Source organism: Nyctereutes procyonoides, unplaced genomic scaffold, assembly GCF_905146905.1.
Source record: "Nyctereutes procyonoides isolate TBG_1078 unplaced genomic scaffold, NYPRO_anot_genome, whole genome shotgun sequence".
Lineage (NCBI taxonomy): Eukaryota > Metazoa > Chordata > Mammalia > Carnivora > Canidae > Nyctereutes > Nyctereutes procyonoides.
Genome location: NW_026575046.1, coordinates 15441783 through 15459206, shown reverse-complemented (window position 1 = coordinate 15459206; position 17424 = coordinate 15441783). Strand labels below are relative to the sequence as shown.

General features: G+C 37.5%; 1 protein-coding gene across 1 annotated transcript in view; it reads right to left on the bottom strand.

The window, feature by feature from the left end:
* The window catches only part of SPEF2 (sperm flagellar 2), a 163739-nt gene that overhangs the window by 96639 nt on the left and 49676 nt on the right, over positions 1-17424 (bottom strand). Inside the window, exons 10-12 of the mRNA XM_055325754.1 lie at positions 3285-3504; positions 1660-1814; positions 150-225 (exon numbers count right to left, since the gene is read on the bottom strand). Of these exons, the coding sequence (XP_055181729.1) occupies positions 150-225; positions 1660-1814; positions 3285-3504 (451 nt within the window). The remainder of the gene's footprint in view (positions 1-149; positions 226-1659; positions 1815-3284; positions 3505-17424) is intronic.

Below are 17424 nucleotides of genomic sequence, written 5' to 3'. Positions count from 1 at the left end.
CCTCTGTTAAGTGACCAGGGAGACAACGATGTGAAACTCCCCTTCCTTTCCCTGAAAGCAAGTTTGTGCTCACATACATGTGTACTCACTATTTATCTGTCCGTCTATCTAACGTAAATAATGGATGATTTTTCTGATATCTCACTTACTAAGTATAGTTTTATCTTCTGTTTCTGGTAACGCTTCCTCTGAAACTGGATGAGGTGAAAATGCATTCTGTAGATCCTTTGGGGAGAAAACACATACACACACACACACACACACACACACACACACACATAAATTTTAACACTGTTATAATTTAATAACATTTAAAATTTTATTTCTATAAGTAAGGTCTATGTTCTTTCATCTATAACATTGATAATAAGAAGAACTGAGTGATTTCTGAAAACAAGAAAAATTTGATGATTATTCTTACAGAAACACACAGTAACCTATGATGTAGCCTTTCAAATGCCCTTCAATTCTATGTAAAATACAGCAACTGCTATTTTGAAAATACAGCAAAACCTGAGAAAGGTAGAGTTTGTAGAAAGCCATTTTAGAAAGAACAATCCTAGAGGTGTCAGCCATAGCCATAAAGGAATAAAGAAAAATCATGTCCATTATCTATCATACAATTGATTAGAAAACAGAATAAGAGGCAGCCCGCACATCTCCCGGTTATTTTCATAATTCGTAGTTAAATGGTATTTATCTTGCAGCCCCTGCAAATGATCCGGATTAGATTCTCTGCTAATATCTTCAATTGCAGAGACAACATAAGGTAGGGGAAGGAATGTTGGATTTAGAATCTGGGTTTCCACCCACAACACTCATCAACAAGCCTTCTGCCTCCAAGCAAATCAATTCACACTTAGGACCTTCCCTTTAAAATGAGGGTGCTGGACCATGTTAGGATTCTCAAGGTGGGGCCACATTTTCATATTTTCTGCAGTAATGTAGCAAGATGTGATATTAATGGGAACGCGATACAGGTAAAAACCACAGAAAGACCTCCCCCTTTTCCACAGCCCTTCGAATTGACATCTCCTCACAGATCAAATTCAGCCAGCCAACTGTTTTATATGTGGTCCCTGGGCATCCTTCTGCAGAATAGCATCGTGAGCCAAAGGACTAAGCCTGGCATCCCCCTCTGCCCCTTCTCTGCTCTGCTCTAGCATCTGCCTCAGCACTGGTCTTTATGCAATGGATACTCTGCTATTGGCCACTGCCAGGGTCTCAGTGGTGAAACAGCACTCTAGGAGCTGGTAACTTGGTGAACTCCCCCCACCCCAACACCCATACCCTACCCTCCTCCAATTCCTTGCAATTCAGCCCCTTCACCCCTTACCAGTCTTATCAGCCTGTGGTTCTTTCTACAGGAGTGTCTCCAGCTGATGGTAACTGGGCACAAAGTGGGCCAATAACCCTGGATGACCAACTAGGCAAACAGTGTGTTGAGGGGGTGGCAGGGAGGAATTTCCTCTCTCATTATATAAATACCTACATAATAACCTTGATTTTGCCTCCTGGTTCACGAAATGTAAAATATTTTCTCTCTGGGATTTTCCAGAAAACTTTGCTAACCTCTGGTCTAGAAGTTCTCTTAGATTCCATACGGTTTCCAATCTCTAGAATAGGAGGAGCATAAAAGAAAACTAAAATCACACTTGCCTGGCTTTCTTTGTTCTTCTCTTGCAGAACTGGTAGAGACTTTTCTTCAGCTTCTTTCTCAATTGGTAGAGCCTCACTGATTTTTTCATTGTCATGGAATGCTTTGATTGCTTCTTGGACAAGAGTGTCAATAGAAAGTACCTGAATAGGAAAGTCTAAAGTGCAAAAGAATTCTATTAATAACTTTTCATTTAGGAAACTGACATAATTATCCTTCTGTGACAGCCCCATCCAATAACACTGTCTCTAGGGTCTCCTAAAACTGTCTTTTGGATGAAGCTGCTTATTTTTTTTATTTTGGTAAAATTCACATAAAATAAATCTAACCATTTTAGATACACCTCAGTGGTACTTAGGTCATTTATTTTGTCCAACCATCACCACTATCTTGTTCTAAAACATTTTCATCATCCAAAGAGGAAACCCTGTACACATTAGGCAGTCACTCCTTATCTCTCTATCCCTGATCCTGCAACCACTAATTTGTCTTCTGTTTCTATGGATTTGTCTATTCTGGACATTTTACATCAATGAAGTAATACAATATGTGGCCTTTAGTGTCTCCTTTTTTTCATTTAGCTTCATGTTTTCAAGGTTCATCCATGTTGTAGCACCTAAGAGTATTTCACTCCTTTTTCATGGCTAAGTAATATTTCATTGTATAGATACACCACTTTTGTTATCCATTCATCAGGTGACAAGCATTTGGATTCCCCCCCACAACCTTTTGACTATTATTAATAGTGCTGCTATGAATGTGCTCTATGACTATTCCTACACAATATTTTGAACACCTGTCTTTGCTCCTTTGGGGTACATATCCCATAGTGGAATTGTTGGAGTCATATGGTAATTCTTTAATTTACTGAGGAACTTTCAACCTCTTTCTATAGTGGCAACACCATTTCACATTTCCACCAGCAATATATAAGGGTTCCAACAACACTCCCTCACCAACACTTGTTATTTTCCTTTTCTTTTTATTATACCCATCCCAGTGGGTGTGAAGTGGTATCTCAATGTGCCTTTGTCAAACTTTTTAAGGAGGTCCTTTAAAATCTCAATATAATATACCCTTGTCTGTCTCAGAATAGTTTTAGATGGACTAGTCTCTACAAATGGTGAGTTTTTCCAGTGAAAACAGCAAAAAATAAGTGTAACTGAATAAAAACTAATTAAACAGAAGGAAACCTTCTAACAGAATGAGCTTCAAAAGAAAAAGCCAAAGGTTCACTAAAAAGACAGAACTCAACAAATGTGAAGAAATAAAATGTTTATAGTTTTAGGTGCATTTCTTTTGTATTTGTTATAAATTATTAATTTCCCCTTCATTAGTAGGTAAATAAAATATATGAGTCAAAGTTGACAACTTGTTATTTCTCAAGACTATGCACCAGCATTATGTAACATATCCATATATCCAGGTTTGCCAGTTTCTGACTCTAAAATCCTCAAAGTGTCTGCCTTGGACAAGTAATTATATGATCACTTTATTATAAAATTTTTGATGATGAGAGATTCCCAATATATCAGCAGATTATGTATGTTGACCACAGACATAGTTATTTGCTACAGTCAATGTAACTAGAATCCAGTAAGTGAAAAAAAAGAAGAAGAAATTCTACCTTTTTGTAGAGCCTTTAGAGCAGTAGTTTTTCCACTAAATGTTTTTCCAACTAAGCACCCTTTAATAGCAAATGAAGGTAATTCTAGTACTGTTGATTTGACTTGAGGAGGATGAGATTTTTCAATTAATCTGTGAATCACATGACCCAATATGGTATTGTTGGAGGGTGGTAAATTATCAACCATTTCTTCTGGTAAAGCCCACTCTCCAACCATATTCTGCAACATAACAATGAAACAAACCAGAACATCCTTAAAAATGTAATTTAGGCATATACAAAATTTTAATATTGAAAATAAACATAAATTATAGCAAACAAAAGTAATACTTTAAATAATTATATTACATAAGTGAGTAATAACATAAATAATATGTTCATAGTAGAGAACAAAAAATGAGCTTCTTATGTAAAAATAAAAATGAAAAACTCAAAAATCCTTAACAGTTTATGAAAGTAAGCATATTGAGTTTATCGAGACAAACTGTAACTCAGGTTGAGCATAAAGATACTTAAATTGAAGCTACCCTCAGTAAACAGATAAAAGAGAATAATAGTTATCTGCTATCTTATGCAAATACTAAACTGATTTTAAAATATTTTATTATAAGAAAAATAAAGGAGAACATTCATGCCCAATATGGTGTGCTCTAAATCTATTGTTTGACTCCTAGTTACTTTGAGTTTCTTGCTGAAATGATCAAATAACTATAGGTTTAAAAACAAACTACAGACCACAATCTCTGAAATAAAACTAGAAACTGACTTTAGAAATATATAAGAAATATAAACATTTAAAAATTAAAAGCATTCTTTTAAAATAATTCTGGGATTAAAGGAGAAATTAAAATTAAAAATGTCCAAAGAAGAACATTAAAACAATAGAATTTATTAAAAATATGGTATGGGATCAATCTGTACTCAGAGGAAAAGTCATAGCCCCATACAATGCCAGATCTAAAATTTAAAAAATGGAAACAAAGTGTTAAAATAGGAAAAAATAATTTTAAATAAATAAATGAGGGAGGAACTCATAAAAATGGAAATGTGTAGAGAGCATAACTATCAAGATACTTTTTATATATTTCTAGAACTTGTCCAGACTAAACACAATAAGGAAATTGCTACTAATTCTGAACAAAGGTGAGGAAAGCAAGTATCAATTTTGTAACATACTATGAAAGAAACAAGAGATTTTAAGGATATCTAAAAAAACTTTAAAAATTTTCTTATTATATTTACATTCAGTTAATTAACATATAGTGCATCATTAGGTTTCCAGAGGTAGAGCTCAGAGATTCTTCAGTTGTATATAACACCCAGTGCTCATCACATCACATGTCCTCCATAATGCCCATTACTCTGTTACCCTATCCTCCCATCCCTCTCCCCTCCAGCAACCCTTGCTTCCTATGGTTAAGAGTCTCTTATATTTTGCCCAATTTCTTATTATGTCTTATTTTATTTTTCCCTTCTTTTCTCTGTGCTTTTCTGTTTTGTTTCCTAATTTCTACATGAATGAAATCATATGATAATTGTCTTTCTCTGATTGACTTATTTCGCTCAGCATAATACCTACCATTTACATTGATATGGACGGAACTGGAGAGTATTATGCTGAGCAAAATAAGTCAAGGAGAGAAAGACAATGATATGGTTTCACTCGTGTGTGGAATATAAGAAATAGCACAGATGATCATAGGAATAGGAAACAAACAAGGTTATGGAGGGGAGGTGGGAGGGGTTAGGGTAGCTGGATGATGGGCATTATGGAAGGCATGTGGTGTGATGAGCACTGGGTATTATATGCAACAATGAGTAGCTGAACTCTATATCTTAAACTAATGATGTACTGTATGTTGGCTAACTGAATTTAAATTTTAAAAAGAGGGGCACCTAGGTGGCTCAGTCAGTTAAGCATCTGCCTTCGGCTCGGTGGTGAACTCTGGGGCCTGGGATCAAGCCTCACCTTGGACTCCATGCTCAGCAGAGAGCCTGCTTTTCCCTCTCCCTCTATAGGTCCCCCTGCTTGTCCACTCTCTCTCTCTCATAAAAATTTTTTTTTAATCTTTAAAATAGATAAATAAAATGAATAATGAAAAAAATGACTTTCAGAAAGATACAAATTTCATCAGTGCACAAAAATATAAATTCTATAAATAAGGCTAAGTATATGTAGAAATGTAGTACATAATAAGGTTTATATTTCACAGCTGCAGAGAAGGAGATTATTTCACAATCGGTATTAGAATAATTTATGCCCATATATGTGAAAATAACAAAGCTGGATATCCTTATATTTTTCATGAAAATAGATTTTGGAACCAAGAAATAATGAAGGCACCAAAATCTGGATGAACATTTATATGTTCCATGAAAACCATAAAATAAAAGGCTGATAAATCTGATTATATAAAAAATAAAATATTCTACACTCCCCCCACATAAACATACTTACATACACACAATTTTAAAATAAAGAACAAAAGGAAAGTATCTGTAAACACATCATGTTTGACAAAGGGTTAAGAGTCTTAGTTTATAAAAAGCTGTAAGCAATAATATGAAAAAGAAAAATATCCCAACAGAAAAAAAGGCACAAAGAATATGAACAGTCAGTACCCAAAATAGAATAAAATGGTCAACAAGTTTTTGAAGCAAGGTTCAAATTCACAGAAATAAAGATATTCAGATAAAGCAGTGATGCATCATATTTTGCTTAACACAAAAAGATTAGTCATACTTCTCATTCAATATCAGTGGGAGAGTAAATTAGCACATTATTTTATTTTCTAGTGTGCCCAAAGTTGCTGTAACATCACCATAATAATAATAAAAATAATAAAAATAATTAAAGATATAAAAACATAAGAATTAGAGTTTAATTTACACATAAATCACTGCAAAATTAGGTCCGATAGTATTTTTCTGAAGTCACTTAAAGATCTTAAAAAGTTATCTTTGGTGAATATAAAAAAATTTAGTAACATAAGTAGGTAACAATTTCATTATATAAATATCCCATCCACAATCTACCAGAAATAGAATAAAAATATATGTCATTTATGATATATTTGAAGATTACTTGGAAATATACTGAACTCTAATCTGAAAATAATGATGTACTAAATGTTGGGTAACTAAATTTAAATTTAAAGATTATTTGGAATTAGTACATGCAACCTATTTATTCAACTTCAAAATGCTCTAATGTATTGTTTCAGTGGTGCAGAACATTATGAATTCAAGATATATCAGCTTATCGGCTTTTTAAAAAATCATGTGTAAGTCTCCCCCAATCCTTATTAAAGATGATCCATTTTATTAGTACTTTTTTTTATTATGTCCCTTGCCCCCGGTCAACTTGCCCCCAACTTAACTTAATCTTAACTTAATCTTCTTAGTCCAAATAATTGGGATGGAAAAACGGAAGCAGTAGCCACTGGGGGAGAAACTGAGCTCCCTCAAAAACATATGCCTTCATGAAAACAAAAACAAAAGACAGTTCATTATATTTCTTCACGAAACACTGACCAATTTGTCAACTTCTGCTAATCTGAATTGTCTTACGACATTTTTTTGTTTGAGAGGAAGACATATGTCTTTGTTCTGACTATATGTCAGGACTTATATCTTAATATTTGTTATATTTATATTAATATATTCTATATGACATAGCATAAATATTCACACATGCTAGGTCATATATAAGTGTATGCATGTTTTTATATATGCTCTGTAATATTAAGTACATTAATAAATACACATCTATGTTGTTACATTTCTTTTTATCAGTATTCGTTTCATATCCATCCAATATCTGACAAAAAAAAAAGTTTGCTCAGGATATAAGCTGACAGATTTGATGAGTGCTATAGAAGACTTGCCTGGTTTACTGACAGAATTTCTGATATGACAACATTCTGAGGTAAGGAAATGCTTTTTGAAACAAATAAACAAAAATCCCCCAAAGTATTCATAATTGGTTTTCCTTTAAAATTGGTGGAATTTACTACATAAATATAATTTTATCTGATTGCCACTTGTATACAAACTGTCTTTTCTTTGTAAGATTTATTTTGTTTTAATGTCTTCAGTTTTTCTAACAATTCTGTGCATAATAATTATATGCATTGTTCATAATTAGCTAAATACTGAATTGCTTTCCATCATCACTGATTGCATTAGAATCTATTGCTTGCTTCTGCTTTCATTCGTTGGAATCATTTATACTTCTAAATTAGACAAATGATAATTATTTTATGTAATGTGACCAATTAGAAATGAACCAAATTAAAAAACAAACCAGAGAAATTGTTATTTTAAGGAAAAAAAAGTTTTAAGTCCAAGGCCCATTTTAAGTGAAAAGTTTCCAATGTTCTAATGATTTTGTGTGGTGCAGTCATTTAATGTTATAAAGGAACCAGCCTAGGACTGAAATCAGATGACCTAGCTTCCATAGTTCTACTACTTGCTTGTTTTGTACTCGGGTGATTCCCTTATCTTTCGTGTGATAATAAGATCTATCTCACAGGGTTGCTGTGAAGATTGAATGAAATGCTTGTGTGAGGAGCCTATGTGACCATGCACTTTAAATGCTCAACTAAAAACGTTCTCAGGCCACTGTTGGAGGCACATAATAGTGTCACATAGGAGGGCTGGCAACAGGAGAAACCACATGCAGCTTGCACCCCCATCAGAGAGGCGTCTTCCTCACAAAGGGATCAGAACAAAGCCCTGTTCCATCACTGAATGAGGTATAGAACAGTGGCCAAACACAATGAGATAGAATGTTGACCATGCAGAGAACATTTTCTTTGATTGCTTAGGTTAGGAAAAGGACTGAAGCCCAACCTGTGGAGATAAGGAGATAGGATTTGGTGGAACACATTTTGCAGATCATCTTAAAAATACAGTTGATAAAATTTCTATGTAAAGACCAAAGATAAAAGGGTAAGTCAAAGTAATCATCTCAGGTTAGAACAAGAACATGATGAGTGAAAAGGAGGTCAGAAGAACTGGAAAAAGGGAAAGTCAGAGCAGAATGAAGATTACTAGTTAAGCTAAAGAGTTTTTTCATTCATTAGTGAAGACAAACTAGATTTTTCTTTTACCAGATCCCTATTTTATTTACATGGTTTGTTATATATAATTACGTTAATCATATAATAAAATTTTATTAGACAAAAATTATATAATAAAATGTACAATTCTTAATCTTTCAAGTATTGTTATAAACAGACACCTGACTACTAGTTTCAAGACTCTGATGCCTAGAGTGGGCAATACTAGGTAAGTACCACTTGGTTCAAATTATTGCTTTCATGGGACACTTTTTCTGTGTAGATGTGCTCCATGACACTAGCACTTGACTAATGGAAACTGCTATATATGTAAAATAATTATTAAGATGTCTTTAACTTAATATTTTTATTATCCTTGCATAAATACCATCAGTATGCATACTTGAGAAGGTACAAGACTCATGATCCAACAACACCTACGGGCCCTGTCTCTGTGAATTCTTGTCTACTGACATACAGAGACCATGAAATTACAACAGTATAAACAGCCTCTGCCCTTGGTTGAAAGTCATAACCTATTTACCCTCACTGTTTTCATTAATTGATCTACATTGATCTTTCCAGAAACTGAATTCTGAATTCCTGGGACCATAATATCCATCTATTCTTCCTATCTTCCTAAATTGCATGGACATAACACACTACTTTCCAGTCTGGATCCCCACTCACATTCACATGGTTCTCTATATCATGTTGTAGGTACCTCATGGTTACCTAGACTTCTGATTCTGGTTACTTCCAGTCTATCATATCCTTTTTGTTTCCTATGCTTTGGTGTATTATTATCATTCATCCCCCTGTTATTAACCATGGCTACAAACAACATGAGCATTTACAGATAGCATCTGCTTGGAGACAGTGTCCTTGAATGTAGGCTGAAGTGCACACTTCAAGGGCAAGCCTGAGATCATCCATGTGTTCAATTCATTAGATGCCCTCTCTAATTGCCACATTATCCAAGTGGTTAAATGATGCTGCCGGTGGAGCTGCATAGTTTTCTCAACAAATTGTTTACTTCTGTGTACATGATTACCCTTGGACTCAAGCCAATATACTTCATTCTCATTTCCTGCCACTTCCAAATATCCAAGTTAGGAATAAAGCTTCCTCATCTACTCTTTTAAAGAGGGGGCAGACACAGTTTACTTTGATCAACTTGGATAGCCAGGATCTTGGCCTTGGGAGATATTCATCACCGTCCATAAAATCTGAGTGCCACCAACACAACATTCAACAAACATTGGATCATATCAGTGATATTTAGTAATGACATCCAAATATGGCTTTTGTAGAGTGGGGTACTAGTCTGAAAGCACACATAATTGACCAGTTTGATCTCATAGATTGTTAGAACTCACCAACATCTGCATGGCCTGAAGTACCCCAGATAGTCTCAGGTTGGTAGGCTCTATCTGTCTTATAATTCAATTACTGATGCCTCCAAAAAAAAAAAAAAAAAAAAAAAAAAAAACCAATACAGATGCCTTTTCTCTTAAGAGAGAGAAAGAACTTCTTAGGGAATACAATACTCATGGTGTTTTTGACACCTGCTGGTTTCCTTGGGTTTTTTTGAAATGCAATCTTTGAACCTATATAAAACAGAACCCAACAACTGACAGATTATTTTGGTACAGTATGGTCAAAGGACTTAAGATAGAAGCTTCTAAAAAACTATCTTTAAGAAACACCACAAGTAGCAGCTCCATAAAATGAGGCTATGCATCTTTCAGAGTACAGCTGATGCACCACAAGTCCATCATACCAACATTTGAATTGCCTTAATCTTGCAACTACTATGGCTGGCTTTCTCTTGCACATCACTCTGCAAGAAGTAAGGAAGTGATAGTCTGTGATACCTGAAATATGACTTTGCTCATACTATACAACTCACTAAAACTCACCCCTTCCACTATGTCCTCATAACCTCCCAATGCTTATCCACACTTAACATCATGCTCTGGATTTTTTTTTTTTTTTTTTACCCTCATCTCCACTAAACTGTGAGCAGCAGGAGAAAAATCCCTATCTTAATCAACTTCATATCCCCGATACTTAGAACAGTGCTGGCACATAGTAGATAGTCAATATTTATTGGGTGAATTAATGAATCAAGCAATCAGTAGTATAGGCTAAACATACATGAACTGAATAAATGAGTGGATACGTGGATATTACATTTTAGTAATTTTGATTAAGTACAAAGATGATTTAGACACAACCCAACCCAAAATCTAGGAACAAGATCAGAAAATATCATCCTCACAGAAGTTAACAAGAATCCATACACCATGTATGAAATGAGCTAATCCTGGAACCATTTCTAGAAGTAATGGTTGGCAGCATGACTTTGAGGGAGTTTCTCTATTAAATCAAGGCATCTTTTTTTTTTTTAATGGAATAACACAGCATCTCAGTGAAAATGCAGTAAACTTAAATAAATTTATAAATTTGGAACTTGGTAAGAAGCTCTGCCAGAGGTTTCTCAGAGTCCTGAGCAGATAAGAGCAGCCTGTATGTAAGGTAAGAGCTGCTCTGTGGCAAGCTGCCTGTGACCTGGTTAACTTCATACTCCTAACTGGCTATTTTCCTTGTGTCTGGGAAACTAGGTTGACCTAACCATGTACCTCTGACTGGCAGATAATAAAAAGTAAGTGGCAGGCATTCCAGCTCTTTTTGTGGCAATTGACCAGGGCTTCCTTACTTTGTTTCCAGGCCTTTAATGTGAGTCCCACTGGGTTTCAGCTCTGCCTTGCTTCCAGGCCCTGCCTTTGTTTTCATTTTCTAGTCTGGTTTTCACCCAATCTCAGCTTTGATCAATGGTGTATTCAAAGGATTTGGCTTGAGCCCACCCCTGCCTCGTCCTGTTTTCAGCTAAATTATCCTGACCGTCTTGGTTCCAGCTCTAAGAATTCAAGCCCTGGCACCAGCTCTCCTGGCTGACCTCTGGTCTGGATCTCTCCTGTCTCCTACCAGAAGGGATCTGACGTTAGGGAAGCACATTTACTACTGTGACAACACGCAAAGTCAAGTGGCCATATTCCAGGTATTGTGCTTGGGAAATCTAGCATTCAGAAAAAAGCCATACTCCACAGAGAAGAACTAGGATAAAACTTGGTAGCTTTCAGAAGCTGTGTTCTTTGTCTCCCTTTCCTGAGCCTTCTGTCTTCCAATCACCCCTAAATTTTGAAGGAATCTGGAAGAACTGCCAAGATCTGCAATTTAGATTTAAAAATTCCTGACAACTGGCCAGAATTCTCAGGAGAAACAGAAAGGGTAATTGGATGAATTGTCTGATGGGGAGTTCAGCTCATGTAACCTGGTAGCCCTAGAGTGTTTCTTGGCCACTGTATGGTACTTGTTTGATAGCCAGGGGCCAATGGAAAGGACTGATACTGCCTTATACTGCCTTTGACAAGGAGGAAGAGAGGACATGGCAGTTGGCTGATGTGCATCTGAATTCTGACTTCTCGTCCAGGAGTTGTCATGGAATGGATTCTATGTAGGGACCCAGATTAAAGGTCTCAGGACAAGTTGAAAAGATGAACTGGCCCTACTGAGTAAGCCTGGCAGCCTTTCTGAGTCACCTGACCTCCAGTCAGGTCTGAGTATTAAAGGCTTCCTGACCATACCTTCTGGCCAAACAGTCTGGCCTTCAGATTCCAGAGAAGCCAGGGAGGTGGGGATGTGCAGTTCACACTGACAGTGGCAGCGGAGATGCACCTCCAGAGAGAAGGCATACCTCCACACCCCTCCGTGCTAGAGTGTTCAGACTGGGCCACACCATTCTCTACCACCAGGAAATACAAATGTGACTCATGGTAATGAGGGGAAGGAAGAGGTTAACTCTACTTCCCCTGCCATGCTGAGCTGAAGACTGTGTTGGTCAGAAGCAGGATCAGGAATCAGCAGTGCCTGTCTATCAATCAGTCTCATGGTTAATTCCAATTCATCAGGAAATCTGAACTGGTCTTAATCAAATAATGGTTTTCACTCAGAAATCTGATCATTTCTGTCCCAGCAGTAGCCTTCCCCAATCTGCCCCGATCTACTGTTATGGAAACAGACATGTTTAATTCTAACCTTGCCCAAAAGAAGACCTAGGGCAACAGAGGCTGTCAATCTTGGACTTATTTTTAGAGGGAAATTCAAGTTGGTCAATGTCAACCATGTAGCATGTGATGCTCATCTCTGTCAAAGCTTATAGGCTCACACTTGAGGAAACCTCCCACCTCACTCTGCGACCCACTCACTCTAGCTCAGAATGCTCAGCACTTGCAAACAGGGGCAGGCTTCTTTTCCTAAAACTTTGAGCCACTTGATCACTTACGTATTAGGCAGCCAGAATCATGGGGCTGATCACTTTGACTTATAGGTCTGATTAGTAGGGGTAACTGAGACTAAGTCACTCTGAGAGATCCTCTGTCCTAAAAATTTACATTTCAGTAAGTTATTGAAATTCAGTGACGAATTGGATACAAACAATATGCAAGGGCTTCTACTTACTTAGCATTTTTATTTCAGACATGCTCACAGTGACTCACTGAGGGTACCAGTGGGAGAGTAGCTTATTTGACCCAAAATGGCAGGTTCTGGGATGCCTGGGCGGCTCAGTGATTAAGCATCTGCCTTCGGCTCAGGGCATGATCTTGGAGTCCCAGGATCGAGTCCCACATCGGGCTCCCGACATGGAGCCTGCTTCTCCCTCTGCCTGTGTCTCTGCCTCTCTCTCTCTCTGTCTCTCTCTCTCTCTCTCATGAATGAGTAAATAAAATCTTTAAAAAAAGACAGGTTCCTACTCCTGGCTCCATTCTCTGCTCTGGCAAGCGGCCAAAGACCTTCCAAGGCATTAAACATGGCACACTGGGAATTACAGCAACTGTCTGTCTAGCCCAATGTTTTCCAAAGCACAAATACCTGGAGCCAAAACAAGTTGAGACTCTAAAGCTTACATTTCTCCTGACTCCAAATGCCCTTGGGACAGCATCATACTGGACTTTATATCAGAGCCCTTCCTACGCCAGGGCCACCAAACAGTTCTGGTGTGGTGGCTGTCCTTATTAAAAAAAAAAAAAAAAAAGTAAATTTCATTCCTTAGTTGCTCAAACCGCATTCTATTTATCAGGGAGGTGGTAGTCTCCCTCAAGATCACTTCTATACTAACTTCTGTGGTCTTGCTGCTCAAGTAACTTTTCCAGAAGCTTCTAAATCTGAATTCACCTATCTGCTGCCATTGTTCAGCTAGGGAGTCAGACAGACTTAGTTGAAATTTCTCTAATATCACAAAGTGTCTAGACACTATGATTTAGTCTACTTATCTTAACACTGAAAAATTCACGCAGAATTTTTCCACAGGGAATACTCTATCTCATAGTAATGACTCCTGCATTCTATTTTCTTTGCTTCACTGCTAAGGTTGATACCTTAAAGAGGTATAGGCCCCAAAAAAGCTTGGAGGTGACTACCCAATGTATGAAAGTAGTGTATGATAACACTACTGTAAGTCCAGTGTATCAAAGAATATGACTGACAGGTCTGAGGTACTAGGTAGGAAGAGTGGGGTGGGAGAGTCTCCCAGGTGGTAGGGTTTTTGGTTCTCAGCCCAATATACCCACCCCACACCAAAACTCACACTTTCTTAGATCCATTCAAGTTTCTTGAGATTAACAATCCCATGTGTTCTGGGACTCCTGGGTGGCTCAGCAGTTGAGCTTTTGGTTCAGGGCATGATCCTGGAGTCCTGGGATTGAATCCTACATCGGGTTCCCTGTGGGGAGCCTGCTTCTCCCTCTGTCTGTGCCTCTGCCTCTGTGTGTGTATGTGTGTGTGTTTGTGTATGTCAAATAAATAAATAAATAAATAAATAAATAAATAAATAAATAAGATTTTATTTATTTATTCGTGAGAGAGAGAGAGAGAGAGAGAGAGAGAGAGAGGCAGGCAGAGACACAGGCAGAGGGAGAAGCAGACTCCATGCAGGGAGCCCGATGTGGGACTCAATCCCGGGACTCCAGGATCACGCCCTGGGCCGAAGGCAGGCACCAAACAAGGCTGAGCCACCCAGGGATCCCTAAAATCTAAAAACAAAAACAAAAACAAAAAACAAAACCAAACAAAAAAAATCCTATGTGCTCTTGTTATATTTAGCTGACAAGACATAATTTTAGAGTTCAGATCTTCAAAGGCTGTTCTATGATATTAGGTGGGCAGTATGAGTAACTGATTGAAGATAAGAAGATATGCATTCTATTGATGCATAGAAGCTGGCTCCTGTAGTTGGCATAGTAAGTATAGGATGAACCAGAAAATCAGTGGTTGAAAGCCTAGGGAGGCCCTACCAATCCTTTGTCTTGCCTCACCCCAGATGAGAGGAAGCCTAGGAAAGGACTGACTTCTCCCTAATCTATGCGATCAAGAGCAAATAATGGATGGTAGACATTCACTCTAGTTTTATTCAAGTCACCCATCCAAAACTCTTCTTCCTTGGCTATATCCTTCTCACCCCTCATTCTATCTGAGTATCAATCATCTGGCTTTGTAAACCATTTTTTAATTCTGGTCTAATGCCTTGAGCTTGATACCATTCCTAGCATGGTTCTCTAACAAATTTAGGTTGTCACCTAAGTATAGTAATTTGGAGTGAAATACCCTTCCTATGACCTAAGGTCTCCTTCCATTCCTTCACCCCACAGACAGAAGTCCCAGACTTCTGCCAAACCTATTCCAGCCCTCTGAAACCCTTGATCCACAGGAGTTAGAAGATGGTCGTATTTCTTGGCAACCACAGGTCTAGAGCAATTATGGCTCCTTTTGGAAACCAATACATTGACACTCTGTTCTGTAAATTAGTATCACTATGGATGACTACATGAATATGCCCTATTTTAGGGCATACTGGTGACTTCAACAAGACACAGCCACATAATGAAGTTTAGTTTGAAAAATCCAGCCAGTTAGCCTTACTATTTTGGGATAAATCTAGGGGGTTGGAGGCAAAACTCCAAGCAAAAAAGGAGAAGAAACTGAAACCATGAAATGTATGACATATAAACTAAACTAGAATAGTAGTGAGAATATTCCTTTCAGTCCCAAACTTCTTTCCTAGCTATTTGGATGTTGATCATTATTCTTGTTACTTATCTTGGGAAGTGTTTGTATTTTAACAGATACTTCTTAAGTCTTAATCCAAAAGAGTGATAATGTGGGGCATTAAGTCCAATGGCAGGCAGAAATTTCAAAGCAGAATGACTAACAGAACATCTCAACTAAGAACATGAAAGCAACTGCTTACTCTACCTACTTAAAAGGCAGCTACATTCCTGAATGTATGGAAATAAAAGATATAATAAACATATCTTCATAGTCAAAAAACAAGGTGTTAAGACTTCTTTCTCAACAGGGGATAAAAAGCAATAACATAATTTCATTTGATATTAAGAGTTCTTATACTTGATTGGCAAGTTTGTACTTTGAGACATTTTGTGTGTCCTGAATAGACATATATGTTACAAAATGATCTGTGTCCCTCCAAAATTGGGGACCTTGAGGCCTTAACCCCACTGTGATGGTATTTGGAGGCAGAGCTTTGGGGAGGTAATTAGGTTTAGAAGAGTTTATGAGGGTGGGCTCCCATGATGGGATTGGTGTCCTGTTAAGGAAAAGACCAGAGTTCTCTCTCTCTGTTTATGTAAGGACACAGCAAGGTAGCCATCAGCAAGTCAGGAAGAGAGTCCTCACCAATGAACTAAATCAATCAGCTGGCATCCTGAACTTGGGCTTTCTGGAACTGTGAGAAATAAATTCCTGTTATTTAAGTCACCCAGTCTACAGTATTTTCTTATGGCAGCCAGAGCTGATACAACACATATTTTTTAAATAAATAATAATAATAATGATCTACTTCTACTCATCTACTAAAATTAATCAGTGTACTTGCTTGGGTCAGTTACCCAATGATGTCATTTGAGTGATAACAGGTTTCAGGTTAAAATTCTGTCCATATGGGAACTGATTAGGTAATACACTGTGAAGACTGGGTCATTCACTGGGAAGCCAGCCAGGGAACAAGGCGGGAGCAAAGCTGAAGAATCTGCTGTCAGAAGTTGAATCTAGAAAAGCCACTGGATCAATATCAAAGCCTGGAGTTAATGAGTAAGAGCAAGATAGTGTCGGGAGCCCTTGGGTCAAACAAATCAGATGAGACTTATATAGGAAGAGAAACAACCCCATGGTCCATTGAGTCTCACATTATTATTCTCTAGGAGAAAAAGACCTGATAATGTGCCATTGTGTAAACAAATTTGAGGATTGGTGTGTATACATTTGTTGCAGTGTGTAAGTTTTAAACCATGACATATACAAATGCATCTTTAAAGTCTAGTAGTGGAAAATCATAAGCCAAAGTGTGAAGTGTTGTTGATAAACATGTGCCTTACAACACAGACTGTAGGGTTAACCCAGCAACCACAGCAACCTCAACTGATCATGAACTTAAACAGCAAGTTTTCATTAAAAACAAAAATAGCGATTAAAACCATGACCAACTTAGGGTGAACATGAAACATCCTGCCTCCAAACTGGGAATTCCAATTACAACTTGTTTGTGGGCATGCACAGCAGATCTTCACAAACTCCCAAGTGTTTTGTGGCAGAGACTTAGAAAAATCTGTGTCTTCAAGAAAGTATGGCCAAATTTTAGTGTAGGAATATCAAATTTTAGTAACTCTCAAACTCACTCAGTAGGTAATTGCTAATAAGCAGCTTACATAAAAATCAAATGTTGTGGAATTCTGGGTAATTTGTCGGTAAGAATCGTGAAAAGGACCTGCATTTGGGGAAGTCTGTCATTTACTAATGGGAGTCTACTGCACAGTTGAGAACCACTGGCTGCTGGGTGGGGGCTGTGCTGGAGCAGCTGCTGTTCTAGAGCAGTTGGGCTCCTGGCTTAGCATGCTGCCCATGGTCCACTGGGTTTTCAGAACTCCTCCCCACTCTTTACTGAATAGCTCATGGTCATTCTGTAACGGTGATGTCCTGGCTGCTCCATAACACTATTTGAG